The sequence below is a fragment of the Hylaeus volcanicus genome, chromosome 8 (genome assembly GCF_026283585.1).
Source record: "Hylaeus volcanicus isolate JK05 chromosome 8, UHH_iyHylVolc1.0_haploid, whole genome shotgun sequence".
Taxonomy (NCBI): Eukaryota; Metazoa; Arthropoda; class Insecta; order Hymenoptera; family Colletidae; genus Hylaeus; species Hylaeus volcanicus.
This window is the reverse complement of record NC_071983.1, coordinates 6,707,865-6,724,030: the sequence shown is the minus strand read 5'-3', so window position 1 is coordinate 6,724,030 and position 16,166 is coordinate 6,707,865. Positions and strand designations below refer to the sequence as shown.

Sequence of the window (16,166 nt, the reverse complement as noted above, 5' to 3'; positions counted from 1 at the left end):
ACAGCTTTTCCTCGCAATTTGAAATTCGAATACTTATAGAAACGGTGTTAATTCAACCAAGCACTTAACTTTCCCCTTGTTCCACGCTAAAGTATTCAGTTCCACGAATTCGAGTTCCATTTTTCCCAGACGACGGTCGAACAAAGAGTCGTTTATACTTGCCGTTTATTCATTCCGTGGTTGAAACGTCTATCCGGACAATCTTGTCTCGGGTGCACAGGTGTTTGGCGAGACTACGCGTGAAATCGGCAGACTCGACCTTTCCCTTAGGCGCGGCCGGTTAAATAATCGTAAACCGACGAATTATCATTGCGCGGTGCCGGCGGTGCGTGAAGATAAAAATCAGGCAACGTCGTCGACGCGTTGATCATCGTCTCGCCTCAGGTGATTTCGCGCGAACTATAGCGCCAGGTAAGCGGTGACCCGCGACATGCTTCGTCGTTTCAGGATAACCAGATCCGTATCGTTTCAACGCTCGTTTGTAACCCGCCTTGGAAACCCCGAGCGATTACTCGCGCTCTGGAATTCGTTTGTCGATTTTCATCTTTGCCAACCAGCAGCCATCGACATTTGCTTCTTTGTTCTTTTCTTCTTCTGTGTACGATTTCTTTCTGTGCGTCTATCGTTTAAAACAGGGGAAATTGATAAAGGGGAATATTAGACAACGAGTATTAGTAACAAGTATTTTAGAAGCAAGCTTTTTATTCTGGTTTTGTTTTTCACTTTTAAATGTAATTAAACGGAAGTGAGTATGGATATATTTTGCGTTTGATTACATTGGTCCCTGAGGTATGACATTAATTTTGCGTTGATAATAAATTAGTTTTGCCTTTCTTGTATTTTAGTAAGTTGGTTTTCAATCACCGTCGTTCAATCTACATACGATCGCGGACCTGTACGTTTCTCTTGAAGGCGTTCTGCGACGTTCGTCTTTTCTGTTGTGTGACTTTCAACTTTTTTACAGATCTTCTTTCTTTCCTTTCCCTATATTTGTTTCTGTACGAAACACAGCGTTTTTCAAATTTTGATGCCTGTTATATAGCGACCCGTTCTCCTCGCATCTCTTCCTCGCCGACTTCTTTGATTTTCCAGCTTCTGCGTTCGCCCCCGATGCTTATCTACCGTATTTACTCGCGGTCTCCAAAGTTTATTCCGACTCGAGAGCGCGCAATACTTATCTTCAAGGTCCGCTCGAGTCGCGGAATGCTCGCATTCCAGGATCGCTCGAGTTCTACAAACTTGCGTTCCCTCGAGATCTACGATGCTCTTCCTCCTCTCTCGGAATCTTCCACTTTCAGGTTCATTCCATCTACGAAATCGACCTTCGCGTTTCGTCTCGCCTCGTCCTCGATGACGAATCGCAATCCCCGTTTTAATTGGCGTGGCTCTGGTTCCTCTCGATGCGTCTCGTTTAACAAACAGTCTAATTAGAGAGCATCGCGATTTTCCCCGCCGGTGAAAACGTCTTGTTCGTCCGCGGGTAGATGAACGCGCTAGATATTTTGTAACCAGTCGGTACGCGGGAGCCGTACACGCGCAGCTTTCATCAAGGTCGGGGATTTCTCCTTCGACTCTCTTCGAAAACGCTGATAACGTCGATCCGCGAGTCCAGATACGGCATTTTTCCAGGAGGGGGCACTTGTCCACCGATTTCACCTCTCACGCTCCAACGGGCGCCCCATTCTTCGACCTCGGTGATACGGATTTCTCGAAATCGTCGTCAAAAATTAGACGATCGGGATTAATCCATCGACGGTCGGATCCATCGAGGAAATAACTCGCGAAACATTGATATCATAGCGATATCAACCAACTCAAACCAAATACTTGACACGCACCCTTGTCTCGAGTCGATGGAATTTTTTCTTGGATAGTCGATTTTTCGTGGCTTGCTTCAATTTTTTGATAAATAAACTCATACAGATCGCGAAAATAAAGTTACTCGATCACAATTTCAATTTATATTCGAAATAGGTATGGTCAAATTTACGGCTCCTCTAATAGAAGAAATTCTTGCAGTTGGACTTGGAAATTTGGAGCGTCGGAATGGTAAAATTAACCATTACGTAGGAGAGAGATTCTCGCATCCTCTGTATAATAATAAAATAAAACCAATTGAGAATTGTGACCTAGCTAATTTTCGAGCGTCCCAGTTAAGCCATCAAGCGTCTGTTGGACGAGTCAGGTGAACTTTCGATCCCGATCGAAGCGCACTATCGCAGGTGCGAGTGAGCGGTCACGATCGACGCGACCGATCCGAAAAGTAACGAGCCAATCGGGCGATCGACGACGCTCGTCCGCGACCGTGTTCCGTGGCTTTTAATTAAAGCTTGGACAGGTGGATCGGAGAAAGTACGACGTCGAGGGCCCCGCGGTGGCGAGTGAAAGTTCGATCTCGCGGCGACGATCCGTGACTCGAAGAACGATCGTTTGTTTAGGCCCCCCATTCACGCAAAACCAGACGAAATTATCTGCCTCTTTCGAATCAATTGCGGGAACGAGGTATGACATACTATTCCGTTCATTTTTCTTGGATGAATTCTGTTCAAATAATATCACTGAAAGAAAATCATTCTAAAGGCGAGCTGACGAGGAAACTTAATCTAAATTTTCGAAATCTAAATTAATCGAAATTAATCGAAATAAAATCTCAACTCTATAGATTTCTCAGCGAGTACTAGCGAAAAAGTCCACGCAATACAGTGTGAAGAATCCTACAACGTTCTAAAGAAGCTCTCCTCGTGACCACGGCGCAAATAACTCAATAAACTCCAACGCCGAGGGTTTCATTTAATTTCCCATTCGTAAGAAATTAAACCCAACGTCTTCGATCCTGATACCACCTCGCCTTTCCACTTCCGTTATTAGCTCCACTCCTACCACTCACCAATTTCCGAAGCATCCAACGCAACCTACAACCAAGTTGCGAAAAGTCATCGACTTCCGTTTTATCTCTGTTTGCCGTTTCCGCCTATCGCGCGGCAGCCAATCGCCGGCCGTCCGCTAACAAGAATTGCAAGAATTTATTGCCCAGAGTAATGGTGCAGGTCGCGAGGCGATGGCCAATAAACGCGCGCCGATCGTCGATCTTTCGTCGCGCAATCACGGGTCCGGAGTTGTCTCTTCGAGAGGATTAGACAGCGTCTACCCCCGGAGGATCCAACCCCTGCGGTATCGCGATAGGCGATCCACGGAGGCTCGGACGGGCCACCGATCGCGGGGGATACAGTCCGCGGGAGATAATCAGCCACCAGGAAGTCCGAGTGAAGTCGTAACGACCGGTCCGATCGTAGATTATCCCGTCAAGGGGATATCGGGAGTCACGAGGGAACTCGGGAGGCGTAGGACGCGGCGGGGGTGTGTCGATGGGGGAAAAATCGCCGACGATTAATTGATATCCCTGCCAGGAAGCTTGCGCGAGGCTCGGATATTGATTGTTTGTCAGGGTTGATGGTATGGATGTTTATTATGAACTTCAGTAGTGAAAAGAAGAATGAGAAGGAAGTATGAAGAAGAAGAAGGAGGAGAGGAATCGAGGAAGAGTAATAAATAAAGAGGAATACGTGTCCTCGCGAAGTGCAGGATTGGAGTTTAGTGGGGATCTCGAAGGAAGTTTCACTTTGGATTTCGTTTACGAAGATTTTCGTAGAGGAGAACAATTGTTGTGATGGATCTATGAAGTGAATTTTCTCTTGGCGTGGGTGTTGCTTATTGTAATTTGAGTCAGTATGAGTCCTGCAATCGTTTGAATCGAAAGAAAAGATTTTAGATAACAAGTTTGGATACACAAGAAGATATTTCTTCCCAAGCAGTCATATCAGCGCACACACACAGAGTGAAGTCGCAATTTATATTAGTACCAAGGGGCAATTTTAGAGATGTAAACATTTCCAAACTTGCGAATCGCAAAGCTCCCAAGAGTCGATCGTCACAATAAATAACATCAGCGACGAGTCCGCCGATCGGTGGTCCCGATCGATTAATGGATCCCTCGTGGTCGATAGGGTTGCGCGAGGATAGGTGGTTTCGCGATCGATCGATCGTCCAAAGCGAACGATGACGGTGGGTGTTTCCAGCCACCGACGTGGCCTGGCAGATCGAAGACCGTGATACATACGGTAAATTGATATATTCGCGCAACAGGAAAACCAAGCCGGTAGCCTACATTCTTGATAAGACACCGTGACTAAATGCCAGCCTCGCTACGCGAGTCGTTATGGATGGTTAAGTGGTCGAAGATAATCGATAACCAGGAAGCACGGGTGAAATTGGAACGTTCGGCCAGCGTCGAGATAGCTGATCTGCTTATCAAGGTCGATGAGAATCGACGCTGCGTGCTGGCCAGGAAATTTGCTTTCGTTTCTCATCGGGGATAGAGAAACGAATTCTTTGAGATATTCTCCCCTATACGTTCATTCTGAAAATAACGTAACCCCGCTTATGGATATGTAGTAGTTAAAAAATCTTTGGCCGTGCACACAACAAATTTTTAATATCGACGTGGTCTCTACTTGATACCTGGACTGTGCGAGCAATGGAGGGTTGCACCTCAGAGTTCAGAGTTCAAGCTAGAGCTCTGTTCTGGACCATAGATCACTCGAAGACACGTTGAAACTCTGTATAGGCAGGATTGCGCACGATCAATTATTAATCGTATAGGCACAATTCTAGGAGTATCTCTTACCAATGAAACCATTCTCAAACAACATCAGGGGATACACCCATCTATAGAACGAAACCAGCTGAAATGACGAGTAATTACTCGATCATGAACACGGAATACTCGCGAGAGAGAAAATTGCACCCCCGGGCTGTTCTCGGTTTCACACAGAAAGAATCGAATCTAACAAACTTGGACCATCTTTTAATTTAGGAATCAGCCACCCCCCTCGGTAGAAAAGTACGGAATTCCCATTCGCCAGGGTTCCTCCCAGCCATCGTGGAAGATCGTCGGGAAATAGGATGAGGCAGAATCGTGGCGCTTCGATCGAGGAATCGCCAGGAGTATCATCGGGAGGTCACGTTACCGTTGAGGTCAGATTGGTCCCTTCAGCAACCTCGCCCATTCTCCGCGGCAACACGGAGGACTTCGGGTGATAGCGGCGGCCTATGCATGGTAGCACGCCACGCTATGACCACGCCACGCGAGAATCGTGAGGTAAACACGGACACGGAGTCGAAGAAGATACAAGCTGATCGGTGACCAGGAAGTCGCGCGGGAAGTCGGGCCACGCGGTGCCAAGTTACAATGTCACGAACACCGACGGAACCGTTCCCCTGCCGATGGTGCTCCACCGACGATTATCAACCCCTGCCTGGTAATTTCACGATGCGTCGATGGGCACACCCTGAAATTTTACACGTCGGGGGTGGAAAATGGGACTAGCTAAGAGCATCGATGTACGCGTTGGATGACTGACTTAGGTTTTCGGTATCCGAGATCGTTGCAGTTGAAGACGAACTAGACTCGAGGTTATTAACCCTTTGACTTAAAAAAAAATATCACCTTGTAGAGAATGACAAAACAAACTATTTTGTATTTACAGTTTTTTTTTTTTTATACGACATTTAGTTTCAGAGATAAAAATTGAAAAGTTGGAAGAGCTTTCTCCTGAAATTCAATTTCTCCAACGAACTCGTAACTTTTCAATTTTTATTTTCGAAACTAAGCATCCTACGAATAAACTGCACGGATCTAAAAGTTTCGTGTCACCATCCCCTATAAGCTGATATTTTTTAAAAATTGATTCAACGAATTCAATCAGTTTTCAGAGGCGATTTCTCGAGGGCGTGTATATACGCTCTTCGCGAGTCCAAGGGGAAAGGGAGATTAAAATGTGGTCAGGATATTTCGACCTCTAGAAACAAGCTATATTTCACCGAGTTCTTCTACTCTAAATCGCAACCATTTATACATTTTACCAAGGGAACAAAGAGTCTACTCGAGAACTACCTCGAAGTCGACCCATGTAACTCAGATCTTTATTCAAGACTGCTGGCCTCTCAGTCCCCATCGTATTTTTTGTTTTTTTTTTTTTGTTTTTAATCCAAACAGATGCCCTGCACGCGTACATTTAACTAGTCTTATCCACAGCGATCGCGTAACTCCGCGTCCCCCGGGTTCGCGCGATCCATTCCGCTCTAAATCCTGATCTTATCGCGACGACATTACGTGCATCTTCGCACTGAACATCAAGCGCGCATCAACGCGTCCTCGCGGTATAATAAATTCGTCCGTTCCACGGCGGAGCGTTGCTCAACTTCTCCGTGGCCGGTCTCCGTCGACTGGACCGCTTTCTAACTTCCGTAATCGATGGATCTCGAAAGGAACGATCGCGACGCGATAGTGCCGGGGAGAACGGCCGGAGCGGTCCCGGCGGTGATTTCAACGCCTGCAAAGGAAACGTTGGGGAATATTAAGTGTACGAGGCGACGATTACCCCTGTCGCTTGCGAATTATTTCACTCAGGGCCCTTTTAGCCTATCGCACGTGAATTTGATTTTATCCTCGAAGGATAGAAGAACGAATAGCAGTTACCCTCGACAGAACAATGCAAACTTCATTACTAAATTTTTGTCCACCTAGAAAAATCCATCATCCACCTAACCTTTCAATGATTCCAATAATATCAAGTCACCCCAACTTTGCTTTTAAATCGAATTTCCTACATCTCAATTGGTCAAAGGGCACGCACGTTCGTTTAGAGCCCGCGCGGATCCATGCCGAACCGATCGCGTCGATGCGGATTGGCGATGCGTCCGTTCGGATCACCGGGCCCTTCTCGATCGCGACGATGCGAAATACCGCGCGTCACCAGTGACAAAGTGGTATGTTCACCTTTTTGCCCACCTCCCCGTCGAGGAAGCATCCCGTCCCGGATGATCGACGCGATGCTCGTGCGCAGATGAAACCAGAAGTCCTTGATCCGTGGGCGATGCAAAACGATCGTCGCTGTACCCGGAAGAAGGTGCGGTAGGTCGGCGTTCCGAGGTTCCACGGGGATCTTCCTGCCCGATGAATCCGCCGTTTGGAAATTGGAGCCCTTCCTGGACGGCGATCCACGTGAGATTTTACGAATGGACGCTGGGTGGCCAAATGATCGATGAAATATAAAGGGGAGTGGAGGCTCTCTCGAAGACATTTGTTTCTAGAATTTCAAATTTCTCTCGTTTCTCCTTACCTCGAAGCCTTCCTCAGACGCTCGATGAACCTAACTCTGGCTCTCTCGAAGATATTTGTTCCTAAAATTCCAAATTTCTCTGTTTCTTCTTACTCGAAGCTTTGTTTAGACGCTCGATGAATCTTACAGCTCTGATTTACCTTCGTTCTTGTTGGAAGAAGCAGAATCACTGTCGATTCTTAACTTCGGTGTATTCAAATATTTCTTCATAAATACAAAGACATGTTTCGATCTCCCTTTTTCCTACATCGAAACAATCCCTCCATCTCGCCTTCATTTTTGTAAATCGTTCCCCACCCGAACAAAAAACGCAAGGTTCCAGCCTTCAGCCATAAAGCAAAAATTTAATTACCGGAGCTTGGAATGCAGTAGCAGTTTCCGGCAGAACTGGAAACGTTCGCAACGGTGCGGATTCTCGCGGTGCGTTCGCGTGAAAGTGTGGCATATAGGGGCGAGTGGTAAAAAAAATGGGCCAGTTATCTCGACCGTGACCATCGGGACGGCGATTTTGCTCGTCGATGATCGGAACGAAACGGGTCGAGCCGGAAAGAGCGCTGTTGAACGGTGTTAACGACCTGCTGTTCAAACCAGGAAGATGCGATAGGTCAGGAATATGCGGGTCCCTCTGTACACGATATTACGTCAGGGGAAGGCTGTACCTTGCAGAATGTGCACCACTTTTTATTTCTCTCATTCATCGACAGGGTACGTAGCAACAAAATCACTGAATTGGGAAGGTTCACTTGGTTCGATATTCGTTTCCTGTACATGTTACACAAACATCCTCTTACAATTAATAACTATAAAACCTGTCAACGTACCCCAAAGACCGTTCACTTCGACCAAGAACCGTTCAAAGGAGCGTTCAAGCATTCCTCCCACAGACTGAAACTTCAACGTTCCTCCTCCCTGGCGTCGCTTCCTCGCTTGCTTGAACTTTTATGGCGGCGAATCCGCGTCCGTTGGGCAGAATTTTCGCACGTACCATTGAAGCGAGTCGTCGGGCGCGGAGGTTGCGGCAAGCGTTACACGAGGAAGAGATTACGGGGCTGGTTTGGGTTCCGTGCTTTCTCTTCCACCGTCTCAATCCTCCGAGCATTGTTCGGGGCCCCTGCGTCGTACGCTCGCTTCTTCCTCTTCCTCCGCGAGGAGATCTTCCCACGCACGTGCCGTGGCTCTCGCACGGGTCCGCGAGGGCCCGCCGAATAATTACCAGATGAAGATACCGCCGCCTCGTGTAGGCTGAAATCTCGCCTCTTCCTTCCATCCGTGCTCCTTGGTCCTTGTTCATCCTGCCGTTGGTGGGGGACCATCCTCCGCCGACGAGGATTTTGCAACGGTACCGGTGCGCGCCTAGTCGACGACGAACGCCGCGGTCGTCCCTTCTCGGACGAGCGGCCCACTCGGATCGACCCCTGGTGAACTATAACCGATCCTGGGGGCCCGCGGAAACCAGTCGGAGCACAGTTACGTCGGTAGCTTTTCCCCTGCGTCGTTTCATTCGTCAAGAACGTCGAAAAAGTAAAGGAGCAAGAACTTGACCCGGGGAAAATTGACGTTCGCAGGTCGAACGGAGTGTTTTCTGTACTCTGGGTCGGGGGGATGTTGACGAAATTGGGGTACGGGGTAGTTGAAGCGAATTGAGGGGGGGAGGAGGAGGTTTATGTCATCGTTCTGGCGAGAGGTGAATATTTAGAGGTTTGCACTCGGATGTCCTTTATGAGAGAACATCGCTGCAGACATGAAGGATTTATTGGATTTTATTGAGAGAAGAGGTTTAGAAATTGAGAATGAACTGCAGAAAATAATTTAATGAGGAGGATGTTGTAAGAAAAAAAAAGTTAGACCCTTTTTGCGGGTCGTACATATTACCGTGAACATATCGTTTAATCGAAAGTTAGATATGACACGCTAAAAGGTAAGACAATGCCCACTTTCAGAAAATAGCCGCGTATACGAACGCGTAACTGCGGCTTTATTCAAATCGTATCGTTCAGAAGTGTTTCATTCCTCGACCCCGGTCCGAGACCATTCCTCCATGGATTATTGTTCTCGAGATAGCCGATGGAGATAATGGAGAACGCGGACTGGATCGCGCGTCAACGACGGGGACGATCGTTAATGAGCAGATAATCGAATGCGCAATAGAAGCAAGCGAATAATGGATCTGGGTCACTCGAGACATAGACTCCTCGAAGGCCAGCGCACGTTATCACCGCGTGCCACATTCCCTCTGGCGATCCAGCGGCGGATAATCGCGCTGAAACTATCGGCTTTCCCAGCGGAAAGTGACAAAACACCCGGCATTGTGGTACATGGAAAAGCACCGGTCTCTTCTTCCTCGGTTGGAACGTTTCCGGAACTTTCTCTGGCTCGAGATTTGCTCCTCTTGCGTCACATCGCGGTCCCTGTGATCGATAAACGCCATTTTTATATCGACTCCGTAGAAAAAGCTCTTATTAATTATATCGTCAACATCGCGTGGTATCTATTAACGTTTTGCTTCTCTGTTTAGATGTTTTCAATGATTGCTAAACTCTACAAATATAATTGAAATTGCTTCTGAGTAATGTCTCAGTATCTACAGATCGATAAACGAAATGTTCTGTATGTTTACAAATTCAGCAAACAAGTAATAAACCAATGGAAATTAGAATTTGATTGTCGCATAGAGTTTCGCGTTGAGCTGCGCTATATTATTTATTTGAGTGGCTGTTGCATCCTACGACTCGCTACTTGTCTGATTCATTCGTCACGCGTTACTCGAATACAATTTTGCCCATCTCCGATAAGGCGAGCGTGCAACCGCGCGCCCGACCGCGAACTTTATGCGCTCATTTGCATACAATTGCGTCGCGATGCTCCCGAGCGTCGCGGTTGTCCCAGAAACGTCGTTCTTTTTAATCCTCGACCCGTCAAATTCAACCCAGACTCGGGTCTTATCGATTCGCGTATTGCTCGATCGATTTTTCAAGCGATCTGTTGTTTTACTATGGTAAAGGAAGACACTGTAAGAATAATTAGGTATTATTAAGGTACTCGTTTAAAGGTCGTTCGATTGATTCAACGACTACCAGGGAATTGCATTAGATATATTGATACCAACGTTCCATTAAAAGAAAACAGAAATAATGTTCGTATCTTGCAAATGGCCTACATAGATATTCTTATCACAGATGGTGACCTCTTCTCTACTTCTGTACAGTTCAATAGATTCCCCTGTGCATCCTCTATTCTTGGAAATACTCGAGACGTTCGCAGTATAATTGGATCACCTAAATAAACCTCGCGCAGTCTTTGGAATTCACAAGAATCGTATAAAATGACCAAGAAAAATGACCAAGAGGTTTCTTTTTTCTCAAGGGTGTTTTCTAGATGATTTCTCGATGAATGGGACAGAGATTAGAAAACAACTCGCTGCAACGAAAGAGAATTCGCCCACGACCGGTCGGTCGGCATCGTAGCTGCCTCTCTTCTCGAGCTTTGTTTCTAATTAACGGCAGCACCGTGTTAATTGTCCAGCTGCCGCGTCGGGGAGACCCTAGAGATTCCTCCGCGTGGGTCGAGCAGGTTCAGCCTCGGGTTCAGCGGAATTCTTTTCGCTCGACGCCATAAACGCTTCCGCGAAAACAAATAGTCGGTATCGAAAGTGAATTTTTGTTTCGATACCCTTTCAACAATTCACAAGACTTTCGTTGTTTATTGTTGCATACCCGGGCCACGAAAGATATTTTTGGTTTCCAGGAAATTTGTGATCTTTGCGCACTTTACATGTGAAGAGTACGAATCTTCGGTGCTTTTACTAACGATCTCTTTGTTTCTGTTTTCAGAGGTGGCAGAGAAGATGGTTCGTCCTGTACGACGACGGGGAGCTGACGTACTCGGTGGACGAACACGTGAGTTTCACGCTTGATGCAAATTTCCGTATTTCGATGCTGGCTACACACGGCGAATCGAATCCTCTTAGCCGGCCTTTTCGTACGAAATCCACTTTGCCGCTGACAAATCCGTTTACCGTACTGATACGGTTTCCGGTCGACTCCGACGAAAACGGTTCCCTATAGATTATTCCAATTTTATTTCCGGGAAAAGCTGCGTCCGATTGCAGAGCCTGCCACTTGTCGGATTACAGCAGAACGTCGATTATCGAAGACGCAAAAGCAAAACCTCGGGATAAAAATAAGAGTGCGCGAAGGAAGGAGCTTGGAAGTGGAACACGCTCAGGACGTTGCTTGGAATCTGGAATTCATTTATTTTGAAAGAAAGAAGTACAACTCTTTGAAAATCAAGCTTCTCCACTATCAAGCTCCACGAGTTAAAAGAGTCTTGCAACCCCAACGCTTCCAAAATCAAGCTCCACGAATTAAAAGAGTCTAGCAACCCAACGCTTCCAAAATCAAGGTCCACGAGTTAAAAGAATTTATCAATCCGAACCCTTCCAAAATCAAGCTCCTCCAAAACCAAGCTCCCCCATTATCAATCTCCACGATTTAGAAGAGTCCGGCAACCCCAACCCTTCCAAAACCAAGCTTTTCCACTACCACCCTCCACGAGTTGGAGGAGTCCATCAACCCTAACCCTTCCAAAACCAAACATCTCCACTACCACGTTCCCGCACTTCTGACCATCGTCCTCCTTCAATCTTTCTCAGCCAGCAATTACGAAAAGCACCATCGCTCCTCCCACGAAAGCTTTTTCTTCCCTCCCGGTGAAAAAGAACAATCGGGCCACGATCTTCCACCGGCGTCGCGGATTTTGTCGCTTCGAGACGCCCTCGAGGATGACGGGGAGCCATTAGGGACGGAGCGGTGCGCGCGTCGCCTTTCAAGAATCGCGAGCTGTCAGGCTGGCAACGTTATGGCAGGCAGTGAATCAAACCGCTGCCCCTCGAAGCGGCTCCCTCGGAGTCTAGGAGTGGCAAAGGTCGAAGTCAATTGTAGTTTGCCGGCTGTGGCGCACCGGCCATCGGCAGCGCCATCAATACCATCGGCGTCTAACCGACGTTAGGCTAGGCGAGAAACGGCTGTGAATCTCGACGTCGTCCTCTGACGTCGATGGCCACGGTAAATGCTGGAAACCGTCAGAATTGATTTAAACCCGGACAGATGGCTCGTTAATGGCCGAGCGACGTCCTACTTGAAAAATTGCCGGCGGTAACTCTTCGAGCGAGGCCATTTTTGCGGCGCTGGATCCTTCCTGGTTGGAAAGGAATGACATTTTTTGTTTAGGGGAATTCCGTTGAATTCTTTGGGTCTTTTAAGGGGAACGAACGATAGGAAGGGAAGATGGAAAATGCGGTTATTTGGTAGCTGTTGAACTTGCGAAGAATTCTGATACAACGAGATTGTTGCGAGGAACTTATTATTGTAAATAGTTAAAATTAGGTTTTTAATATTTAAGGTCTCTTTCGGGAATAGGAAATATTTATCAGCGATGGGTTAGCTGTCGAGTCTCAGGCGTTAGCGGTCGAGTTTTGGTTAGAACTTAGCTTGGAACAACTCTCGCACAATTAGACTTTGGATATCCATACATTTACAACAAATTGAAATACAAAAAAAAATATGAATGAACCCATGATACATAAAATATGAAAGATATAATACACGTTGCGACATTTATACGTCGGGACATACTCCGATTTAAGTCTCTCTTTTCCATTTACGCGATACAAAGACACGAATTTGCATAAACGTCCGCGTTTTTCGCAAGTCCTCGTAGCACTTTGTTAACGAACGGTCTAATTTGTCGCGCGGTACGCTCGCCGTGACGTATCGCCAAGAATAACCCGGTCTCCGACCGCGCCGGGTTTAATTTCAGTCGGTCGGGTGCTCCGATGGGGTGCAATTTTTGCCCTCCCTCTCCTTCCAGTCGTTCTATTATTGGCGGCGGACACGCGAAGACGAAATTAAAGTAACGACGTCCGATCGCGAAGGTGATACCGCGTTAAAGGCCCCGGCTCGCTCGATTTCTGCGGTGCCCCGGTCCCGACCACACGGCCATCTTCGAAGCCAGATTAATGATCCGGTCGCGGGTCTTAAGAGGGCCATTCGTTTCGAGAATAATCTCGGTCGAAAAATGCGAAAAGATAACGACCGGAGTCCCAGCAGATGCGTCCCTCTCCGTCTTTGGTCGCGGCCACGGGAGTCGTTCTGGTCGGCCTTGAGGTGGAATGAGAAATTAGGCTAACGGGTCGGAATTATTCAGACCGAAAGCCGCCACCGATCGGAGCCACCATTGTTCCCAAGGGGAAACCAGATGTTGGCTCGATCGCAATCTCGAGGTACTTGGAGAACGGCGGACTTTTGCGTGGCGTTCGTTGGAGAACGATTAGAAGCTGCGTGTTTCAGGGTGAAATTGTTCTCCATTTTTTACTTGTCGATGAGTGATCGAAGATTCGGTGTGATCAATATTAAATTGGGGAGTTTTGTATTTCATGCTGGAAGAAACTGACCTGGAGGGATTGTTTGGTGAAGTGAGAATTAAAACTGGAATTATCGGTTAAAGTTGTACCTTATTGTTTACTTATTGACGAGTGACTGAAGCAGTAACGTTATTAATAACCTTTACGACTGTGTAATTAAATTAACCTTTATCTAAACGCCTCTGATCTAGCTAGATGTCGTTATGAGTAGACAGTAGTTGGTATACCGTACCTATATAATTTAATGCAGTGTCTTTCATCCGTGAATCTTCACCTCTATCAACTATAATTGCGCCACTATTAATAATTCTATCGGATCATCCTAAAAGTTCATGCTACTTGTTACAATATTTTCTCACCTTTCTGACATAGTCGTTCTACCGTCACTATAAAATTTCTGTAGTTTTTTTTCATTAAATATTGACGCAGCCTTCGTCACGAATTTATGGGATGACCTAATAATAATTCCTGCAATTACCTTAATTTCTAAACAAACGAGGCTATTCGCAAAAAAATTTCGAAACACAGAACCTGCCTGACCAAATCCACTTCGAGGTGACTGCCAAGGAGTATCTAATTTATTCCTGACCCTCCTCAATTCGAGCCCTGCACGGCCCAGGATCGCTTAACAAGCCACGCTATCGGAATTGAACGCCTTCGCCAGCCAGCGTCGGGGTGGCGAACGTTGTTTAGCCGGGAGCAAAGAGGGCAAAACGAGACGCGGAGCGTCCCGTCGCGCGCATTTATCAACGTTCTTTAAACGGGACAACCCTAATCGGTCGATTGGAGGTACGGTCGCGCGAGCCCAATAATCGATAGTTAATTGGAAATGGCATCTCTCGAGGGAGCTCGTACACTGGTAGCGCGATACCAGCGAAATGGTCGGCGACGGTCAATTATGCAAATCCGCTCGCGGGAAAAGGTGGAACGGTCGCGGAATTAATCGTCTGAATTGGAACGATTAGCGTCTCCCGGCCTGACCACAGATACGTACTTTTTAATTATCGCGGATTTCTCGGGGCCGAGGACGACAGTCGGAAAATTGGATCTGTAGAGCCGGCATTTAATCCTATATTTTTCATTTGAACTCGTTATTGGCTCTTCGCAGCGAAAATTCTTTAAGAACTCGAATGGAAGCGCCAGATCACGCTACGGAGTGGCTGAGAAAACTCTGTACGGTAACTTAGAAATTAGTCGGTGCATCGACTCGAAGAATGCACTTTGGAAGGAAACCGAGCAAACACCGTAAATGAAGGGCCTTCTTCTTGCAGGCTTCTCGATGCGGGCGATCGATTGCCAGCGAATCGAGCGGCTCGACTTACAGGGCGTCTAATTAAACGAATTAGCCACTTGTCGCCGGCATAAATTACCGAGGGTGATCGTTTCGATTGCCTTCGGTCGCTTAGACGTCTCGATGCAGTCCCGAATCAAGATTTTGTTCTATAGATGACATCGAAACAGTGTTTTAAATAAAATTCGAGCAAGCTTAACGCTTCGATGCTATTCCTCGAACAATTTCAAACGAATCTCCATATCGAAATCCGCCCTCGGGGGCTGTAGCGTGCGAATATGCAAAGATGTAAGGCAAAGTAACGTCAAGAAGAATAGAAATAATTGCATCGGGATGCATGGATTCGGTGCAATAACCGAAGCGACAATTACGCACTTGAAAGAACCGAGCAAGCATGTCGACGTTCAGAAACTACAAATTTTCAGAATCCAACATCGAGCTGCTGCGGATCGACGCAATCTCCGCGGGATCTCGAAAGTCCGATATCCCCGACGCGCGGACACGTCGAACGGCAAGCATACGGCTGGCAAGCTCGCATCGTAATCAAATTAAACCCTAATTGAAACCTCGGTCGCGACCTTACGAACCAGAAGTACGGCTATCTTGTCATCGGCGCGTCCTACACGGTGCCACGGGTGGAAATTAACGATCCTGTCTCGCTTTGCACCTGCCAGACTGCCGAGGGGGTTTACGCGAGGCATCTAATTCCAGAATCGCGTTTGACCTTCCACGAGTCGCGGCCTGGCGACGTAACGGTACCGTTTCCCTTCCAAAAGTCCTGCATTCCAGACGTGTACGACCTCTTAAGCGGGAGGAATCTTATCTGGTCCCAAATGGACGTCGAACGCTGGAGGGGCAGAGGATCGAAGCTCGACGGTATTAACCGTATCGGGAAATTAACGATCGCGTCGCGTTTACATCTGGCTCTGGCGGGTTGGCTCGCATCTAATTCAAGGACCGTTCGTGGCGTTCTTGCCCTTCTAAGGCTGGCCAGCCGACTCGACCCTTATTCCGAGCTATCTCCATCGCGACTACGAGCGCTGCGCGAGCTGAACTCGTGAACATGCGTCGAAATGCTATCTGGCCATCGAGCACGTGGTCGTGCGACCTTGTTCGGCTCCTTCGCGCTGAGGTCGCAGGCGGAGGAGTCCTTGGAGGATTGGGATAGGATAGGACACGGCTTGGAAAGCTTCGGGAAGAACGTGGAAGGTAGAAAGACGCCAAGAAAGCAGGGGACCAAAGGAAACTAGGTTCACGATAGATCTAGAAGAGG

At 47.3% G+C, this 16,166-nt stretch overlaps 1 protein-coding gene across 6 annotated transcripts in view; it reads left to right on the top strand.

Annotated features, from left to right (window-relative positions):
* LOC128881502 (protein outspread) overlaps positions 1-16,166 on the top strand; it is a 191,538-nt gene that overhangs the window by 95,281 nt on the left and 80,091 nt on the right. For all 6 annotated transcript variants that reach the window (XM_054132607.1, XM_054132606.1, XM_054132611.1 and 3 more), the window contains exon 3: positions 11,012-11,077. In XM_054132607.1, the coding sequence (XP_053988582.1) occupies positions 11,012-11,077 (66 nt within the window). The remainder of the gene's footprint in view (positions 1-11,011; positions 11,078-16,166) is intronic.